General features: G+C 40.7%; 1 protein-coding gene across 1 annotated transcript in view; it reads right to left on the reverse strand.

Annotated features, from left to right (window-relative positions):
• Window positions 1-18,161, reverse strand: part of ddb1 (damage-specific DNA binding protein 1) — a 174,756-nt gene that overhangs the window by 1,775 nt on the left and 154,820 nt on the right. The window contains exons 24-26 of the mRNA XM_084337444.1: window positions 6,556-6,725; window positions 4,330-4,432; window positions 57-180 (exon numbers count right to left, since the gene is read on the reverse strand). Of these exons, the coding sequence (XP_084193570.1) occupies window positions 57-180; window positions 4,330-4,432; window positions 6,556-6,725 (397 nt within the window). The remainder of the gene's footprint in view (window positions 1-56; window positions 181-4,329; window positions 4,433-6,555; window positions 6,726-18,161) is intronic.

The raw sequence follows: 18,161 nt of genomic DNA on the forward strand, positions 1-18,161 counted from the left end.
GTGTGTGTGTGTGTGTGTGTGTGTGTGTGTGTGTGTGTGTGAATGTGTGTCCCTACCTGTAGGGTACTGACTACCTCCTGCATCTTGGCCCGGCCGAGGTCCAGGAAGCTCTCGATTAGGTCTCCGTCGATGAAGCCCGTGGCCTGCTCAGTCTTGCGCTCCGTGTGGAAAGACCTCCAGGTGCCGGGGAGTCAAGGAAGATCCAATAACCTCTCACTCACCCACACAACACACAAGACACAGCTTGGCCTGAGGCCTCAGCACTGGGATCATATTCTCATCGTCTGGCACATGGTAAAATATACTTGTGTGGGAAGTCAGTCAACGTAAAACTAACAAAAAGGTAGGTGATGGGCAAAATGTAGTCAGATATGGAAAGTACAGAAACATTAATGTGTTAATAGAACCTGTTTGCTGGGAAATCTATGCAGAACATAGCAGAACAAAGACGGACATATTCATCTTCTTCACTGCCATCAGTGCAATAATCATATCACAATGGCCTAAATTATTTAGGATCAAGATAATTATTATAATTTTCTTTTACAGTACTAGCAAAACTCAAAATGGTCTACAACGAGTCTCTTTGAAGTAATTCACAATCAAGACTTCAAATTATTGTTTTCACGGTTCTTTAGATCCGTTCCGTCTGTATGCCACTCTGATGAGCTCCAAGAAGTGGCCTGTCTTGAATAATTTATAGTCAGGTCTATAAATATTTGGACATTGACACAATGTTCACAATTTTGGCTCTGTACACCACCACAATGGACTTGAAATGAAACAATCAATATGTGCTTTAAGTGCAGACTTTCAGCTTACATTTTTGGAATTCTACATCCAAATCAGGTGAACAGTGTAGGAATTACAACCGTTTTTTTTTGTTTTTTTTTAAAGGACCAAAAGTAATTGGACAAACTAACAATCATAAATCGAATTATCACTTATTTGCAGTCAATGACAGCCTGAAGTCTGAAACCCATAGACATCACCAGACACTGGGTTTCCCTGGTGATGCTCTGTCAGGCCTCTACTGTCTTCAGTTCCTACTTGTTCTTGGGGCATTTTCCCTTCAGTTGTGTCTTTAGCAAGTGAAATGCATGCTCAATTGGATTCAGATCAGGTGATTGACTTGGCCATTGCATAACATTCCACTTCTTTACATTAAAAGACTCTTTGGTTGCCTCCAAAGTATGCTTTGGGTCATTGTCCATCTGCACTGTGAAGCGCTGTCCAATGAGTTCTGAAGCATTTGGCTGAATATGAGCAAATTGCCCGAAACACTTCAATCATCATCAATCAATAAATACAATAAATACAAGGGAACCAGTTCCATTGGCAGCCATACATGCCCACACCATAACACTAACACAACCATGCTTCACTGATGAGGTGGTATGCTTTAGATCAGGGGTGGCCAACCAGTCAGATACTAAGAGCCACAAAAATTACTGTGGTACCACAAAGAGCCACACCATATATACCAGCGTTTCTCAGCCTTTTTTTTAGTCATGGCACCCTTGTGGCACCTGTGTTTATACAGTAGGTCCCACCCTATGGCCTCTGAAGTTGATAACGTCTTTTTTATTTGGGCCTCACAGGGTTAAAAGTAACCTGTGAGACTGAAATTACAAGATCACTTTTAGCCATTTAAAAAAAAAAGTCTGTAATGTTTATTTAAAAATGTTTAAGCTCATGTACATAGTCAATGGGTCGTGTTGTTCAGCCTCACAATGCTATTGGATAGTAAATGGGTTTATAGGTCCCACCCTCTGGCCTCTGAAGTTGCTAATGTCTTTTTTATTTGGGCCTCACAGGGTTAACCTCTTACGCCCGAGCGGTCCGGTACTGGACCGTAAATGACATCACGCCATAAATCCATCTCTACAGAATGTATGAATTAATGTTACGTTTTCTTTTCAAATGTAGCCAAGAGTAAAGACCATAACCCTGTCAAAACAGCAGTCAAAGTGTATATTTTCAGCATTACGTTTGTTTACCAATGATTTGAACTAGGGATGTCCGATATTATCGGCCGATATTGGCATTAAAATGTGATATCGGAAAATATCGGTATCGGTTAAAAAAATAAATAAAAAAACGTTTTTTTTTTTTTTTTTTTTTACATTTCTATAACCTTTATTTACCCAGGCAAGCAAGTAAGAACAAATTCTGATTTTATTTATTGTCAAAAGTATGCATAATGTTGTGTTAATTCCACAACAAGAGATATGTAATGTTAATTACCTGAAATTATTTCGTTTTGGGGGGGGGGGGGGGGGGAACCCTGCATATATCGGTATCGGTTGATATCGGTATCGGAAATTAAGAGTTGGACAATATCGGTATATCGGTATCGGTAAAAAAGCCAATATCGAGCATCCCTAATTTGAACTGTTATTATTAGTATATAAGATTATAGAAAACACAGGGCATTCAGTCGGAAACCGGCGCATATTGACGGGAGGAAGTGGTGCAGCCAAAAGTGAGTGTAGTCTTTTGAAGGAAGAGACCCAGGGCTTTCAATGGGCTTTCGAATTTAAAAAAACTACACTACCCAGCTCACGCCAGCCCCAGTCAATCATCTTACTTCTGGATTTACTTATTTATTTCTCTTATTTTTCGGGATTATCTCCCACAAACAAACGTTATTGCCATAAAACAGAACGCAGTTAGTTTCTCTACCTTTCTGTGAATGTCTAGCAAAAACCTGCATTGCAATCGGACGAAAAATGGTGGAGAAATTTACATAATAAAAATGTGTATTACAGTAGATTTCATTCACGGTTTGTGAATCACGCCTGGTGATACTAAATCCAGATTGAACTCTGCCATTGGAAAGGGGAGATTTGGCCTGATCCATAGATGTGCGACTTGGCCATAATAAGGTAATCTATAGGCCTGATATTCTATAATCATATTTCAAATTGCATGTGTCCGGATGGCAGAATTCAGTACTGCATCTACAAAACCTTCTGTTTAATCATCTTCCCTTTATTCATTTGCTTAGATTTTTCAGGTCTGGTAAATTTGTGCATGGTGTTATTCACAGTCAAAGATAAAAAAAAAAATAAAAAAAATATTGATATTCTCATTTGGTTCATTACAATTTACTCAAGCCTAGTAACAGACGCAATATTTCTGACACTGGGAATACATTCCCTGAGATCCATAGATGTCCCTAGAATCAGATACCAAGAACATGCAAATGGACCATTAAAAAAAAGTGTTTTAAATGTTTATTCTACGTTCAAATAATAATTTTTTTTTTTATTATATATATATTTTTTATTCATCAATGGATGGAGGAGCCACACATTGACGGGCAAAGAGCTGCATGCGGCCCGCAAGCCGCGGGTTGGCCACCCGTGCTTTAGATCATGATCAGTTCCTTTCTTTACTCTTCTCTTCCTATCATTTTGGTACAAGTTGATGAGGCACATATAGAAATTTTTGTAATTCCTATACTGTTCATCAAATTAAAGCTGAAAGTCTGCACTTAAAGCGCATATTGATTGTTTAATTGTTGTGGTGTACAGAGCCAAAATGATGACAATTGTGTTGATGTCTAAATATTTATGGACCTGATTGTATGTCACACATTGTCACAGCCTGCCAAGGTGGCCTCCCACAAACCATTGAATGAATTGTTGAAACAAGGTAGCCTATCGCTCACCGTCAAGGCTAATAATAGCAACCATCATTGTCCATGCACCTCACCTTCAATGTCCCCAGGCCTACTGCTGGTATAGAAATGGTTCTTAACCTTTTTCTTGTATGTTAGGACCCTCACAGTGATACACATCAGGCTGCAGTTATTCTTGTCAACTCATATTCCCACCCCAATGGACAGTTTTCTCTATTGTTCTATAGTCTCTACAAGCTGAATAAATGTCCTCATATACCGTAACCTTTGTCAAGTGACTTCCAGTTTTGGCAAAGTTGTAATGACCTCCTCTAACCATGATTGCTTTTGAGGAGGATCATATGGTAGACCAATCAAGTTGAAACACAAGCCAAGGGCATGTTTACACGCCTCCAGTGCACTCTTAGTGTTCTACGACACCCCCGCGCTCGTGGTACACTTGTGCATCCTTGTGCACATGCTGCTGGATACACACCCGATACACAATTATTCTGTGAGCTATAGCGCCAATTATAAACTAGTGCTCAAACACTGGATACCTTTGAGTCCTGAATTCCATATCTGTCTACTGTAGGCAGGGAGATAACAGTGGAGAGTGTAAGTTAGGATCAGAATACTCATGCTCTCATATTTTATCGTGTACTCTGTGTGTGACAAGCAGTAATCATGCATAAGAAGGATATAAGCTGTGCTCAATTTTCCCCACACTCTTGATCACCTTGTTGAGGCGGTTTTGCAGGTCCAGAAGGAGGCTGTACCAGCCCTCGGACAGAGAGGTCACCAGGCCTGGAAAAAAACACACATTTGAATGATTTATTTATGTCCACATAAATACAAGTCAAGTTCAAGTTTCAAGTTTCTTTTATTGCCACACGGCCAGGCCGGTGGAATTTGAGCACGGTGCAGGTGGTAGCTGCGACAATACACCACATGGATGATGGAACACAACATAACATCAACAACAACATAACATAACATAACATGCATAACATAACATAACAGCAGGGGGTGAAATTAGGATGAGTTGGAGTTGAGTAATTGTATGGCCTTGGGGAAGAAACTGTTGTTGAACCTAACCGTGCGACTACCTAGTGACCTAAACCTTCTACCAGAGGGGAGGAGTTGGAAGAGGTGATGAGCTGGGTGCAGGGGGTCACTGATGATTTTGTGTGCGCGTGTGATGGTGTGATGTTTATGTATGGAGTCCAGGGTGGGGAGTGTGCAGTTGATGATTTTGGATGCCCTAATGATGATCCTGTCTAGTCTGTGTAGTGTGTGTTTGGGTGTGTTGCCGTACCAAACAGTGATGGAGAGTGAAATGATGTTTTGTATGATAGCTGTGTAAAATTGAATCATTAATGTCTTCCTGACCTTGTACTTCCTGAGTTGTCTTAAATGAAATAATCTTTGGTTGGCTGTTTTAAGTAAATGAGTGGTGTGATGATCCCAGTTGAGTTTGTTGCTGATGTGTGTTCCTAAGTATTTAAATGCGTCTGTGGCTGAAATGGGTTGGTTATTGATGAGCATGGGTGTTTTGGTGGGTGTGATTTTGCGATTTTGCGATTCTGTCAAGGAGATAAACACTAATGCAATCAGATATTGAGAGACACTTATTTACAAAAGTGCCTGATTGTCAACCACATTGTTGCACACAAAACAGGATAATAACACATGATGAAAATAACAGTAGCAGGTGAAAAGGTAAGGTAATCATTTTTAACAATGACGGAAAAATCTAAAGGCTGTCCGTCATTTGATTTGATTTGATTTGAGCTCGCCTAGGACAATGCGTTACCGTTTGACAGGTGGACCGCCCGAGGCAAACTCCCCACCTGCCACTGGAGTGGGTCACGTCTGGCAGAGCCCACTCAGGGCCCGCCTCACAGAGTAAGTGAGGAAACAATATAAATATAAAAGGCCATCGACGGTAAAAAAAAATAATATTACATTGACTGTGGTGAGTGAATGCATAGTAGACTACTGCCCTGTCCTGTAACGAGAGGGCGAGACACACAATCCATTTGCTAGTTCAACAACAATAACAAAGCCCCTGCTATAGCTCATTTTATGACCCTGTCCGTCATCATGACAGAAAACTAGAAAGTATAGCGCGACCTCCGGTCTGTAGTTATGTTGGATAAAGAATGGTTAGGTTATAGTCAAGACTATCAGACAATTCTTTTAAGCTTCTCTTATTACTTATTTATTTTGTATTATTATTATTATTATTATTATTATTATTATTATTATTATTATTATTATTATTATTATTATTATTATTATTATTGTACTTATTATTGGTGTAATAGATAACGCATAGAATATTTTTCTCTTCACTTATAAGAAATGGATTTTCTTTCTGATTCTATGTAAGATCAGAGCTGAGACGGTCACTAAAAGATAAATTGGCTTCACACAACTTTGTGTCAAATTCACTCGAAAATAACAAGAAAGTGACACTCAACTCTGAACTTAGGAAAATACAATTGGAACTTAATCAATTCATCAAGGGTCATATTATAAATTGTATATATTTAAAAATGTCTACCTTAGTTAATTTTTATTTTATTAACCACCATGTTTTCATGCATTTCTCTATCACGTGTATTACATGATATGGCCGTTAAAATGATACATACATTGCTAGAATGATACATGGATCTGAGAATGTGAGCAAGAATGAACGAAGGATAAAAAAGAAAGAAAGAGACAATGCCAAGATAAAACAGTAAAGAAACAAATAAAGAAAAAAATAAAGAACAGGAAAGAGAATGAAAGAAAAATAAGTGACAAAGATATAAAAGACAAAGAACAGGAACAAACAAAAAAAGAAATAAAGAACAAGAACAAGAGAAATAAATAAAGAACAGGAGTGAAAGCCAGTAGATTGAGTTCATGTTCATGCTTACCGATCATGCCGTTGACGGTACCAAACAACACGGAGCCCTGGGTGGGCGTGGAGCTCTCTCCCAGGTTCTGCAGCACCAGGGAGCCGTGGGAGAAGACATTCACAAACTCTCCCAGGTGGAAGACCCCCACCTCCTGCAGGTGCTGCCGCTCCTCGTCCGTGGTGGCCGCACTGGAGGGGAGCACATAAGGGATTAACATATCGTTAGCCTCGTAGGATAACTGCCTAAGTCATTTTTTGGCCAAATTGATATTTTTGCCTAACTCTACTCTCCTCACACTGCTGCACCACCCTGGCTTAGTGGCTGTGTCCTCAGCCAATCAGAACACTTGTTATGTTAAAAAATCCCTTTCTGCCTAACTCACTCATGTGACTTGTGCATTTATACACATACAGCATGGCATGACTTCAGAGGCTCATCACATATGAAATGTTTTCATCTTTAACTTTGATTTAATCTGGTAAGCTTTTTGTTGTTAAACGTCATAAGCGTCCAAGCTCACACACGTGGAAGCGACTGGTGATGAAAGAGAAGCGCATGAAGGGGGAATGTTACAAAAATAAAATGGGACAGGATAAACAGCCAAAGACCATGGGACCACCCTGCACATCACAGCACTGCTTGAAGTCAAAGAAGCGAAGTTGTGAGCTGCTGAGTGGTGAAGAGAGAAGAGATATCTTCAACCAATTCTGGACCATGTCGTCCTGGGACACACGCAAGGTGTATGTCCGGTAGGGATGCACCAAATGGGAAATTCTTGGCCGAAACCAATACCGAAAATAGGAAACAGTTGGCCGAAAACCGAAAGCTATTCATAGAATAGAATTTTCTTTTACCAATGTTGTTCAGCTACCTGATTATGGAAAAATATATGATTATGGCAAAACTTAACTTAAATAATAAATAATCACTATTATGGGTCACTATTTTGTATCACAAACAGTACTGTATTTGCAAATCTGGTATGTCATAAATGTATAGATGTAGCAGTACTGTCTATCTGTATGTCATGTATGTCATATGTCCTGATGAATTGAAAATGGGGGACCCTGATGTAAACAAGACGAAAGTCTTTCTCTGGTCTGCATCCCCTTAACAATTGTGTGTATTGAGCTGTACTGTATTGTACCCATTCTGCAATCTGTTAATAAAGTTTTCAATCAGAGAGAGAGAGAGAGAGAGAGAGCGAGCGCGAGAGCGAGAGAGAGAGAGACGGACATCTGTGCTCTACTGAGCACACCTTTCTGGTCCCCAGATGACTTTGGCACAGTAGACGCGCGACAGACAGCGTCAATGTGAGAAACACAATCCCTCCCCCTCTCGCTCTGAATAATATGCATATTAGATCACTCAGTGATTAACCGCAACAGGCATATAGTAAATAAGGATAAAGTATGTTAAAGACGCATTTATTGGACTCGTTGCGCTCGGAGTTTACATAGAAACAGCGCGACTCCCGAGGAGATGCATTGCTCCCGAGTCCCAAGAGGAGTATCACGCAGGACTGAAGAGCTCACAGCGCGCATGTAATGAATCCGCATTTTGATGACATCATCACAACAACACACGTTAGGTTACAGGTTGCTTCTGTTTCTGTGATATATTTTCGGTGAAAAAACTCTTTCGGCCGAAAACATTCGGTGGCCGAATTTTCGGTGCATCCCTAATGTCCGGACTTTAGTAGAAAATGTAAGCGGTTACTCATAATCAAATTTGTCATCTACTGCCTCCTTAATTGGTTTCAGTCCAGCTTTAAATGTAATGTATCTTGATTGGCTATTTTACTTTCCTTTACCTGCAGGTGCCTATAAAGCAGAAGAGAGCTGGTAATGCATCAAGGAGAACAAAGTCTCAGTTATACCACTTGCAACAGGCAGATGGATGTAAACTACCTGTGTGTAAGAGTATCTTCTGTTCAACCCTTGGCATAGCCCCCAGAACCATCGGATTATGGTTAGCTCTGGACGCCAATAAAGCTCTGCCCAAACCCAGGAGCAATAAGACTGGTAAGTAACTCCGAAATAAAGAATGCTTGTAAATTAGATTTAAAATTGCAGGGGGGGGGGGGGGTTATTATCCAGGAATGATGTGACTGAAGGGCCAAGATCTTAGTTCAATTCCCTTGCAAGTCTATTCTAATTTCCATATTTTCTTTGCACTTGTTAGGTCCATGTGTGCCTGTTGTGAAGGATCAGATTAAACCGAATATATATATTTATTTATGGATATATATTTAATAGTATTTGTATATCGTTTGATATCCCTTGTATATTCCTTGTACATATACACTGAATATCCCTTTAGTCTACTAACAGCCCATAATAGTTTCATTCTCTCATTGGACAAGAACTTGGCGCCAGCAGCCAAGCCCCTTGGTTCAAGTTCAATCGTGCCGACGAACATGTCGTTACTAGCCCGGTTCCGCGTAGGAATACGTCTGGCGAAATACGAATGGTACTATTTGTTCACAGCGCATATATATATGGCGCAAGTAAAGTAGAACTTTCTTTTTAGTCCCTTAGCCCTTAGTTCTTTACCCTCCAACCTAGTGGCAAGACGTTAAGCCTCACCCACGATACACGTGTGGTGCAGTATGGTCAACTTGGCCTCAGAATGGCATTGAGACATCGTGTGGATTAATAGTTGAATTGTCATAGTTTGGCACTATACCGTCGAGTGGGACGTATTTCTATTAAGTTAATAATAGTCTATTATGTATGGTGCATCGTTCGGTTAGAGTTATACAGTGAGTAGTACCCCCATCGTTTCCTCGCGTTATCTAGAGTCTTAACCAGGCTGGGCAGACCACGTGTGGTGCTTTCATCCGAGGAGTTCTGGGCTAGGACGAGTGGACCTGCACATTGGATTACCTTACCCGGACGACGGCGAGCCCTACACGGCTTGGATTATCTACTTGCTTTGGGTGCTTTGATTTATGCCATGGATAACAGCCAACACTGGTGAGTGTTGGAACTACCCCGCGAGAGGAGTCCAGGTGAGACGGCGCTCTACCCCGAGTGAGGTCGCCTCACGTCTCTTCGTTGTGGACCGGCAGCTACCGTCTACAAGAGGGCCCAGCTGTATTCATCTGTGGACCAAGGTTCTGTGGGCACCGTGTTCAGCACTCTGAATTCTCCCAAGAAATCGTTGGCCAGATGGGATATCGCCGGCGGCTCTCCTAACCCCCCCCCCCTACTGACTTACAACCAGCAGGACCCCCCTTTAGTATATCCAGCTATAATCATTAAGTACCATCGCTATAGTTCCCTAAAGAACCAGGTTGTATACTTGCTTCCTGCGTAACCAGAGATTGGACATTCAATGTTGATTTGCCTACGAATACTCATTTGCCTTACAAGTGCATTCAAATCATAAATGTCATTAAGTGAACGTTGTATATACCCTTTGCTATATATTAAATATTCGACTTATACATTTGTGTGGACTTGGTTTCATGGTGGGAAAGTGTTCATCATATCTATATCATGTACTGTGTGGCCAGTAGTTAAAGTACATAAAGCGGTAGTGGTTTAATGATACCATACTTATCAATACAGTCAGGGAATTGTACCCCTCAGTTACAGTGCCCATATCTGATGCTGACCAGACCTTCCTGAACGAATGGCTCTCTGGGCTGCCTACCGTTCCATCCCATTACTGCCGCCAGATTCACTCCTATCAGGATAAGAAGTTTCTGGAGCCGGGAACAATTCAAAGTGACCTGTACAAGGAATACCAGAAAGCTGCTGGTGAAAGTGAAGCACGGGTCGTGAGTGAGACATATTTCCGACAGGCGTTCAGTGAACAGAAATACTCTGTGTTCAGACCACGAAATGACCAGTGTGATGTATGTGTCGGTGCCAGGGTAGGAAATATAGATCAGGATACCTATACTACTCACAAAAAATTAAAGGCTCAAGCTCAGGATGAAAAGGAAAGGGATAAACAGGAATCCAGTGATGAACTCTCAGTGTGGACAATGGACCTTCAGTGCGTTCTTCTGTGCCCTAAGACAAAGGCGAGTACAATGTACTATAAAACAAAATCAAGCGTCAAAAAAGTCGTAATCTGGTCTGATGGCTGCGCTACCAAAATCGGTGTTGTACCATTGCAAACGCATACCTAGATCTGGCCATAAAGCATGGTGTCACCATAGAACAGAAATGTTTGGTTGCAGGGAACACACAGATGGAGTGTGACTCCATGCATGCATGCATCGAACGGCGTACCACTAAAGATATTTACACTCCACGTGATTACATTGTCATCTTTGACACTGCACGTTTGCGGCCATCCCCATACAAGGTCACCAAGGTATATCACGACGATTTCATGAAGTTATCTGGGGCCTATGTCACCAACATCCGACCAGGTAGAAAAGTTGGCGACCCCACAGTCCATGACCTTCGGGCTCTCCAGTACTCAGGAGATGGTAGAATTCGGTACAAGTTGGATTTTGAGTCTGACTGGGAGGAACTGACTCAGCGAGTCAGCATCCCCAAGAAAGCGTTCCACTGGGAACGACTCTTTCCTGTCCAATTACCGATTACTCTCAGGAAATTCAACGATTTGCAGGCAATGAAGCCGGTACTACCAAGAGTGGCCCACCACTACTATGACAACCTCCCTCATCAATAGTCTGTGTGAACACAGCACCCGAGTGGGACTTTGGTTAAGGTTAGGCAAGTTAAAAAACAGTTATGTTTAGGAAAGTTACATTTTGATGTTTCTCAGGTCAACCAAGTGGACCACAGCGACTAGAATAGTTCCCGCCCCACTTGTAAGTTCCTACTTGGGTCTGATAACACGGCTGGGCTGACCACAGATCTAACCCACCTGTTCAGGATGTTAAAGTTTTCCACAACTGTGCTACTTTTGTAATGTTTAGGCAAGTAAAACAACTGTATGTTACTATGACAATAGTATGTAAGAGAAAAAAATGCCTATGTCATGACTTATTTTGTTTAAAATAGCCTAAGTCACCGTACTCTGTTATGCAATGGTTGTTATGTTTTTGTATCAATGTAACAATAGAGACAGGATGTGGTCAGCGTAGTTGTCACTATGATCAGCATAGTTTTCAATATGATCAGCGTCATTTTCAATGTGATCAGTAGGGCTGACCTTCAAAGCTTTTTTTGGCAATCGAAGCTTCGGGGCCGAGCTTCGATTTTAATTCGAAGCTTCGAAAAAATTATAATATTTACCTTTTTTTTTTTTTTTTTTTAATCTTATGTTGTGGGACTTGTACAGCACTTTGGTAAACTTTGTTGTTTTTAAATGTGCTCTATAAATAAAGTGGATTGGATTAATTAATTAAGTAGCCCCTTTCGTGACTGTGACGCAGCCAACAAGGTTTCACTCGGCTGCGCTGCCTGGGTGCAGTGGGGCTGCTCTCACAGCCAACGACATGACATTACATAATTATGTTGCAACCTTCGTCTATCAAGCAAACAATTATATTATATTTAATTTATCATTTATAATTATATCAGACAATGCACCTACAAAAGCAGATGACTACAATTAAATTAGCCAACTTGGTAACACATTAGTCATAGCAGCATAGGCATAGCCTTATTAATGTTTTGTGTGGCGTCGCCGTCGTGTACAACGATTAAGTTTTTTAGGTGATTTGACAAAGTTGTTGTAGAGTTGTGATATGCCATTTTCTTCTGGCATATCTGGCACTCTGCTTTTTGGGCATTGTCTTTGCATATTTTAAAGTGTAACCACAAGTCTGATGACTTCTTCGTCGACATGTCTGCTGCACATGTCCTTGTTGTTTTCAACACAGATAATCTCCACGTGCTTGTTGTAGAGAGGTGGAGTCGAGGCGCCGCTTACTTTCGTTTCATTGGAATGGAGGTGGGAAGGCGCCGCTTACTTTCGTTTCATTGGAATGGAGGCGCAAGATTTGAGGCAAAAAAATGTAAAATATTTTTTTCTTTAAACTTCGATTTTGTTTTATGTTCGAAGCTCGTGCCATCGAACGAAGCTTCGAAGCTTCAAAGTATTTAAGACAGCCCTAGTGATCAGCGTAGTTTTCAATGTGATCAGCAAAGTTGTCTTGGGTTTTTGAAACCCTCTCAAGTGTTGTCGTCATTAAAAAGAATTACAAAAAAAGAGCTGGTTCCTTTAGTTTCTGCCTGTGGCAAAAATGAACAGTTTTTCCAATTTACCAATCGTTTTGTCCCTTATACTGCATTTGTGGTAAGAGGTAAAGGGACTAGGGTTGCACAATACACCGATACTAGAAAGGTATCACGATAGTTACCCAGCCATTAAAAACGGTACAATACTCATTTAGTATATACTTTTAGAATAATAGCCTGATGCCATATTATCTAGGAGTTGAGTGACTGGAGCGTGTGTGTGTAAGAGAGCGCAAGCTTTACGTAGTGGGTGTGTCAACTGATTTTAAGAAGCCAAACGGGGATTAGCTATAACAGAATAATGTAATTATTGAATTTTTTCTAAATATTTATCAAATAATTTTCCATGTTCTGTCATCTAATATTATATTCCATTATGTCCTGGTGTTTTAGGTGTTTGCCGTGGTATCATTTTAGAATCGATATCGTGATACTCAGGCTGGTATCGGTATTGAAGTCAAAATGTTGGTAATGTGACAACACTAAAAGGTTTTACATGAGGATAATATGTTTTGCTAACTAGAGCCACATTGCCATAACAATAAATGACCGGTTGTTGCGATTTCGTTATGCCCCATTGCCCCCACTACGAGAATGCATCAGGCTGGTGTGGTATAATATAATGTCCTCATGTAAAGATATTCCCCACCCCTGTGTCCCCTTACCTGTGCCCCCCCCCCCCCCCCCCCATCTCTGTGGAATAAGACATTCCCCTCCCCTTTCTCCCCAATCCTATGCCCCCCCCCCCTTTTCTCCCCAATCCTGTGCCCCTCTCCCCAAACCTGTATCCCCCCCCATTTGACCTATCAAATGGGACCACATCCCCCCCTTGTTAACTACATAAGTCTCCTCCCGAGATCAATCCAGGTCTTTTCACCTGGGTCATTTCAGCTGATCACCTGGGGCGAAGCCCTCAGCCATTCTCTCTTGTACTATGTATATTTCTATCTGTCTGGATAATAAACCATATTATCTTGACCTCGGTTGACTGAGAACATTCTTCTTCAGGATATCCACGAATATCCCACACTGGTGATGTCAGGTTACCTGGGCTACAATGCTAAGCTAGTTTGGGCTAATGATTTTCCATTTTTTAAACTGCCACTGTGAAAATTCTAAATCCCCTGCCTTATCAGAAAGAGAAATGGATATTAGAAAACCTTTTTCAAGGCAAATGGCTTGTGTGAACCACAGACAAAGCTAGTTCAATACATACATTTTCCCATGACGACAGTGCCCTCCCTTATTTTGGCAGAACAATAATGCGTGAGAGGTCTAATTACAGAATATACAGAGGTAAATGAGAACATGAGGGGGAAAGATGAATATAATGAAAAGAAAAGAGATAGAAACAGGTTTATTATCTAACATTGTAATCATAGTGTTTCATAGTCAGTGTTCTTCTTGATATTTCAAATTGTGATGCAAAATTTACAATAAAATGCAAATATTAGATCAGATCTCTCAGAAAATTATCTCTGAAACTTTTGAGAATGTGAAATAAAAATGAATGTTAAATGTTTGATATGGTATCATACTCCCCATTACCTTGCAGTCATATATGGTGAACATCAATTGAATCAACATGTGATTTTTGATCCATTATATACTGTATATTGATATGAAAAGATTATCTGATTATGGCGATATATTGAATGTTATAACTTATAAGTTCAATATACTATATCAAGTTGATGACATAGTACTGACTGCTATGTTGATTAACATAATTTAGCATAGAACGCCTGTCGATTGCATACTGAAAGTAAATTGGATGCTATTCTGTAACCATTTGTAGCAGATGCAGAAGTCTGGCCTCTTTTGAAAGGAAACACTCAGAATTTTCTTCCAGAACAGGAAGAATCACTCTTGAGTGCTATTGTCCATTTATCAGAATTATTTTGCAAACAGATGCCTGCAGATCCATCTATTCTATAGTTTTTAGCTGAAAACACTGCCGTACGTAGAACATATCACAAAAAAAAGATCTTTATGTAATGGTATGTTTGAAATTTTTTCCAAAAAGGAGTGAGAGGAGTCAACACTACCTCAGTCCCCTCCCCCACTAATCTCTTGTCACATACACCACCCTCACCCCTTCTCACACATACATAAACAAACCCTCAACCCCCAGAGGAGTGACAACAACAGATCAGCGCAACTTGCGCTCCGACAGAGGCGCATGTTCATTCTCTTGCGTACGGTACGCCTTTACCGCTTCTTGGTCTCAGAAAACCAACTCAAGTAAAATGTCATTCTTTTCAGAATTTCATTGGCTACACAAATGGTCAATCATCAACATCAGTGGTGATTTGTCTGGTCATTGAGAGGCGAAACCGGAGGTGGTCACTTGACGCTCGTTGGCTGTTTGGTCTTATAACCCGAGATTGGATGCACGAGATAGGTCAAGCGGTGTGTCAATCAAGATAAGATAAGATAAGATATTCCTTTATTGATCCCCTTGGGGAAATTCAGGCATCATAGCAGCATGGGGGAGGTACAGGTAGTAAAAACAACACAAGCAGTGTAAACAAATGTCAATATAATTTACTATCTAACTAACTGAAATATATATTCACAGTGTCACATAAGGTGCAGTATGCATCAGGTAATGTTATAATTTACTATCTAACTACCGGTAACTGAAATATACATTATTCACAGTATCACAGTATCCACATAAGGTGCAGTATGCCTAAGGTAGTGTTATTGTCCTCCTTGGGTTCCTATTAGTCCTAGGTCAATGTCTGGCAGCAGTCGCTGCCCCCTGTTATGGAGCCTGGAGGCCGCTAGTCGCTGCCCACTGTTGTGGAGCCTGATGGCCGCTGGTTTGAAGGACTGTCTGAGGCGGTTAGTCGAGTGTCGGGGGGGGTATGAGTCTGTGGCTGAACGTGCTTCTCATCTTGACTAGCTCGTCGGTGGCCATTTTAGCTTTCAACTGATGTGTTGGTTGAGACACATACGTCATGCCGACAGATGGCTGTAAAACGGAATTTTAAGAGGTTAATGTGTATAGCCAAGCCTCGGACTGCCCTGTGGGGTCCTCTTGGCTTCAAAAAGCAAGCAAGCCAGTTAGCGTTGGGATTGTTTGGATTTGAATGATTCTGATTCCAATTCTGCTTTTCGATTCCAGATCTTTATGGGGCAGGGTAAAGAGTTTTCTTTAAAAAAAAAAAAAAAAAAAAGTAATTTACCTTTACACAAGTCCTATTCATATTTACAATTGGCTTCATACAGTTGAACCTGTAAATTATTGCACAGTTTAATTTATCAATAATAAATCCATTCTTTTTTAATTCACTGTAAATTACTATAACTGCAAAAAACATAGCATATTTCTTATTTAACCTTTATTTACCAGGTAGTCACTTGAGATCAATGATCTCTTTTTCAAGCAAGAAACGTTACTGTTAGTATATGTCAGGGTAGTGGGTAGCTGGCTAGCTTAGCTCTATTCTTTTAAACTCTATTCTAGGTTTGCTTACCTAAATGTTGGTGCTTCAGCATCTAAGGGATGCAGCTTTTTCACCACATAAAACAATCCTCAAATCTCTCCGCTGACATCTTTCCAAATGGAGTGACATGTTGTTGGGTCACTGAATAGCAGTAGGCTGGCTATAACATTACTAGCCATCTGCAGAAGTTAATCTACGAAATAATACATACAGTATTTGCATTTGAGCAATTCGGTCAAGTATGTTTGCTGTCTCGCTGTTGAGAATAAGACAAACATTATTTAATTTTCAGCACAACACGTCAACATATACTTGATTTGTACACCATGCAAGCAAAGGTGTTAGTCATCCTCTCTTGCACAAAGTAAGTTGTTGCACAAAACAAAGTCAATCTTTTTAGTGCTGCTTGCTGTGGTCCATGATGGAGCTCACTACCCATTCAACTCACACAGGCAGAAACTATGGTGGCCGCCACATAAACTGAAACTAGCACCAGGTACATTTGTTTAATAGAAACCGATCATCAAAATCCAAATAAAAATGTCTTAACGATTTCTTTGGAATCTGAATTTTGTAAACAATTCCAATTTGGAACCAATTTTCAATGCCCAACCCTAGTGCCAGTATGTGCTGTGAAAAATGTTGCACTAATGGTACCATGACAAATGCCTGGGCATTCTTTGTATCTGGCAAATAAAGTGTTTGTGGTTCTGAGGGGGGACGGAGAGGTGGAATCAGGGTGGACGGGTGGGTGGTTAGATAGATATGAATCTATACATATCCTGTACAATACTCTCACATCACTGTTTCCTTAAGTCAATAGTTAAGTCAACTGTGTGGACTGTATACCATATGCAAGGAAGGAAGTTTGCAATAGTCAATTTACAATATATAGATTATTATCTTATTACTGTGTATTCTATAGAGCAGTGACACTTTTAGATTGTATCTTTGGCCCCACTACATTTGCACAATACCTCATGTCCTTGAGAAAGAGAGAGGGGGGGGGGGGGTGAGTGTAGGTGGGGAAGTGGAACGAAGACCAGAGGAAATAATTAAAAAGTAAAGGAGCAAAGACTAAAGAAAAAGTCAAGAGGAGGCAAGTGAGAGACATAGAAGAAAAATGCATTGGAGGAGAAACGAGTGAGTGATTAAAGGGGAACTATCTTATGAATGGCCTTTTCCAGTGGTTTGCATTGTTTTCTAGCAACACTGACTAGTATATGTGAAATTCTCATCCAGTCCCATTCCTCCAGTTCAGATGAGACAAGATCCTCCCCCACTGAACCAAGCCATTCTGAATTGACTCGCTCTCCGACGTGTTGAGGTGCTGATCTGCCACCGCCCGCCCACAATCAACTGTGATACATTTATATGAGCAGCGAGTGGAAATAATGCGGAAATGGTTATTTAGCAGAGACCTTCAGCTGTTCACACACGTCACACACCGTGAATCACACAGAGAACTAGATAAAACGGGTGGGAGGTAATGGGACTGGGGGAGAGCTCTCTCTCTCTCGTATCAGCACTTGCTGTATCACCGTCAACCTGTTGCAAAATATCATAGCGTGCGCTCGTATTCCGATCCGTGCAATAATATTCACGGGGGTATATATTTTCATTTGAAACAAGTTACCAATGCATCGTCCCGTGGGATTATGCCTCCCCCCCCCATGGCGAAATTAATTAGTCCCTCTCTATCTCTCTCCCCCAAAGGTATCTGCCAGTGCAGGTGGGTGACTGTCACTCAAAGCGCATTTCAAGTATGGGTGGAGCCCAGCCAAAAACAGTTTCGATTTTGTAAGGGAAGAAAGTGGTGCACCAAAGTACTTGATTAAAAATACAAAACAATGGATTTTATTGAAAAAAAACCTTACAGATGTGTTCCATAGACTCACAGGAATAGTCTAAAATTGCCCAAATAGTGAAAGAAATAGCTAAATAGTTCCCCTTTAAACAAAAGAAAGCGCAAATAAAGAGATATTATTATATATCT

Source organism: Notolepis coatsorum (assembly GCF_963971535.1).
Source record: "Notolepis coatsorum genome assembly, chromosome: 20".
Lineage (NCBI taxonomy): Eukaryota > Metazoa > Chordata > Actinopteri > Aulopiformes > Paralepididae > Notolepis > Notolepis coatsorum.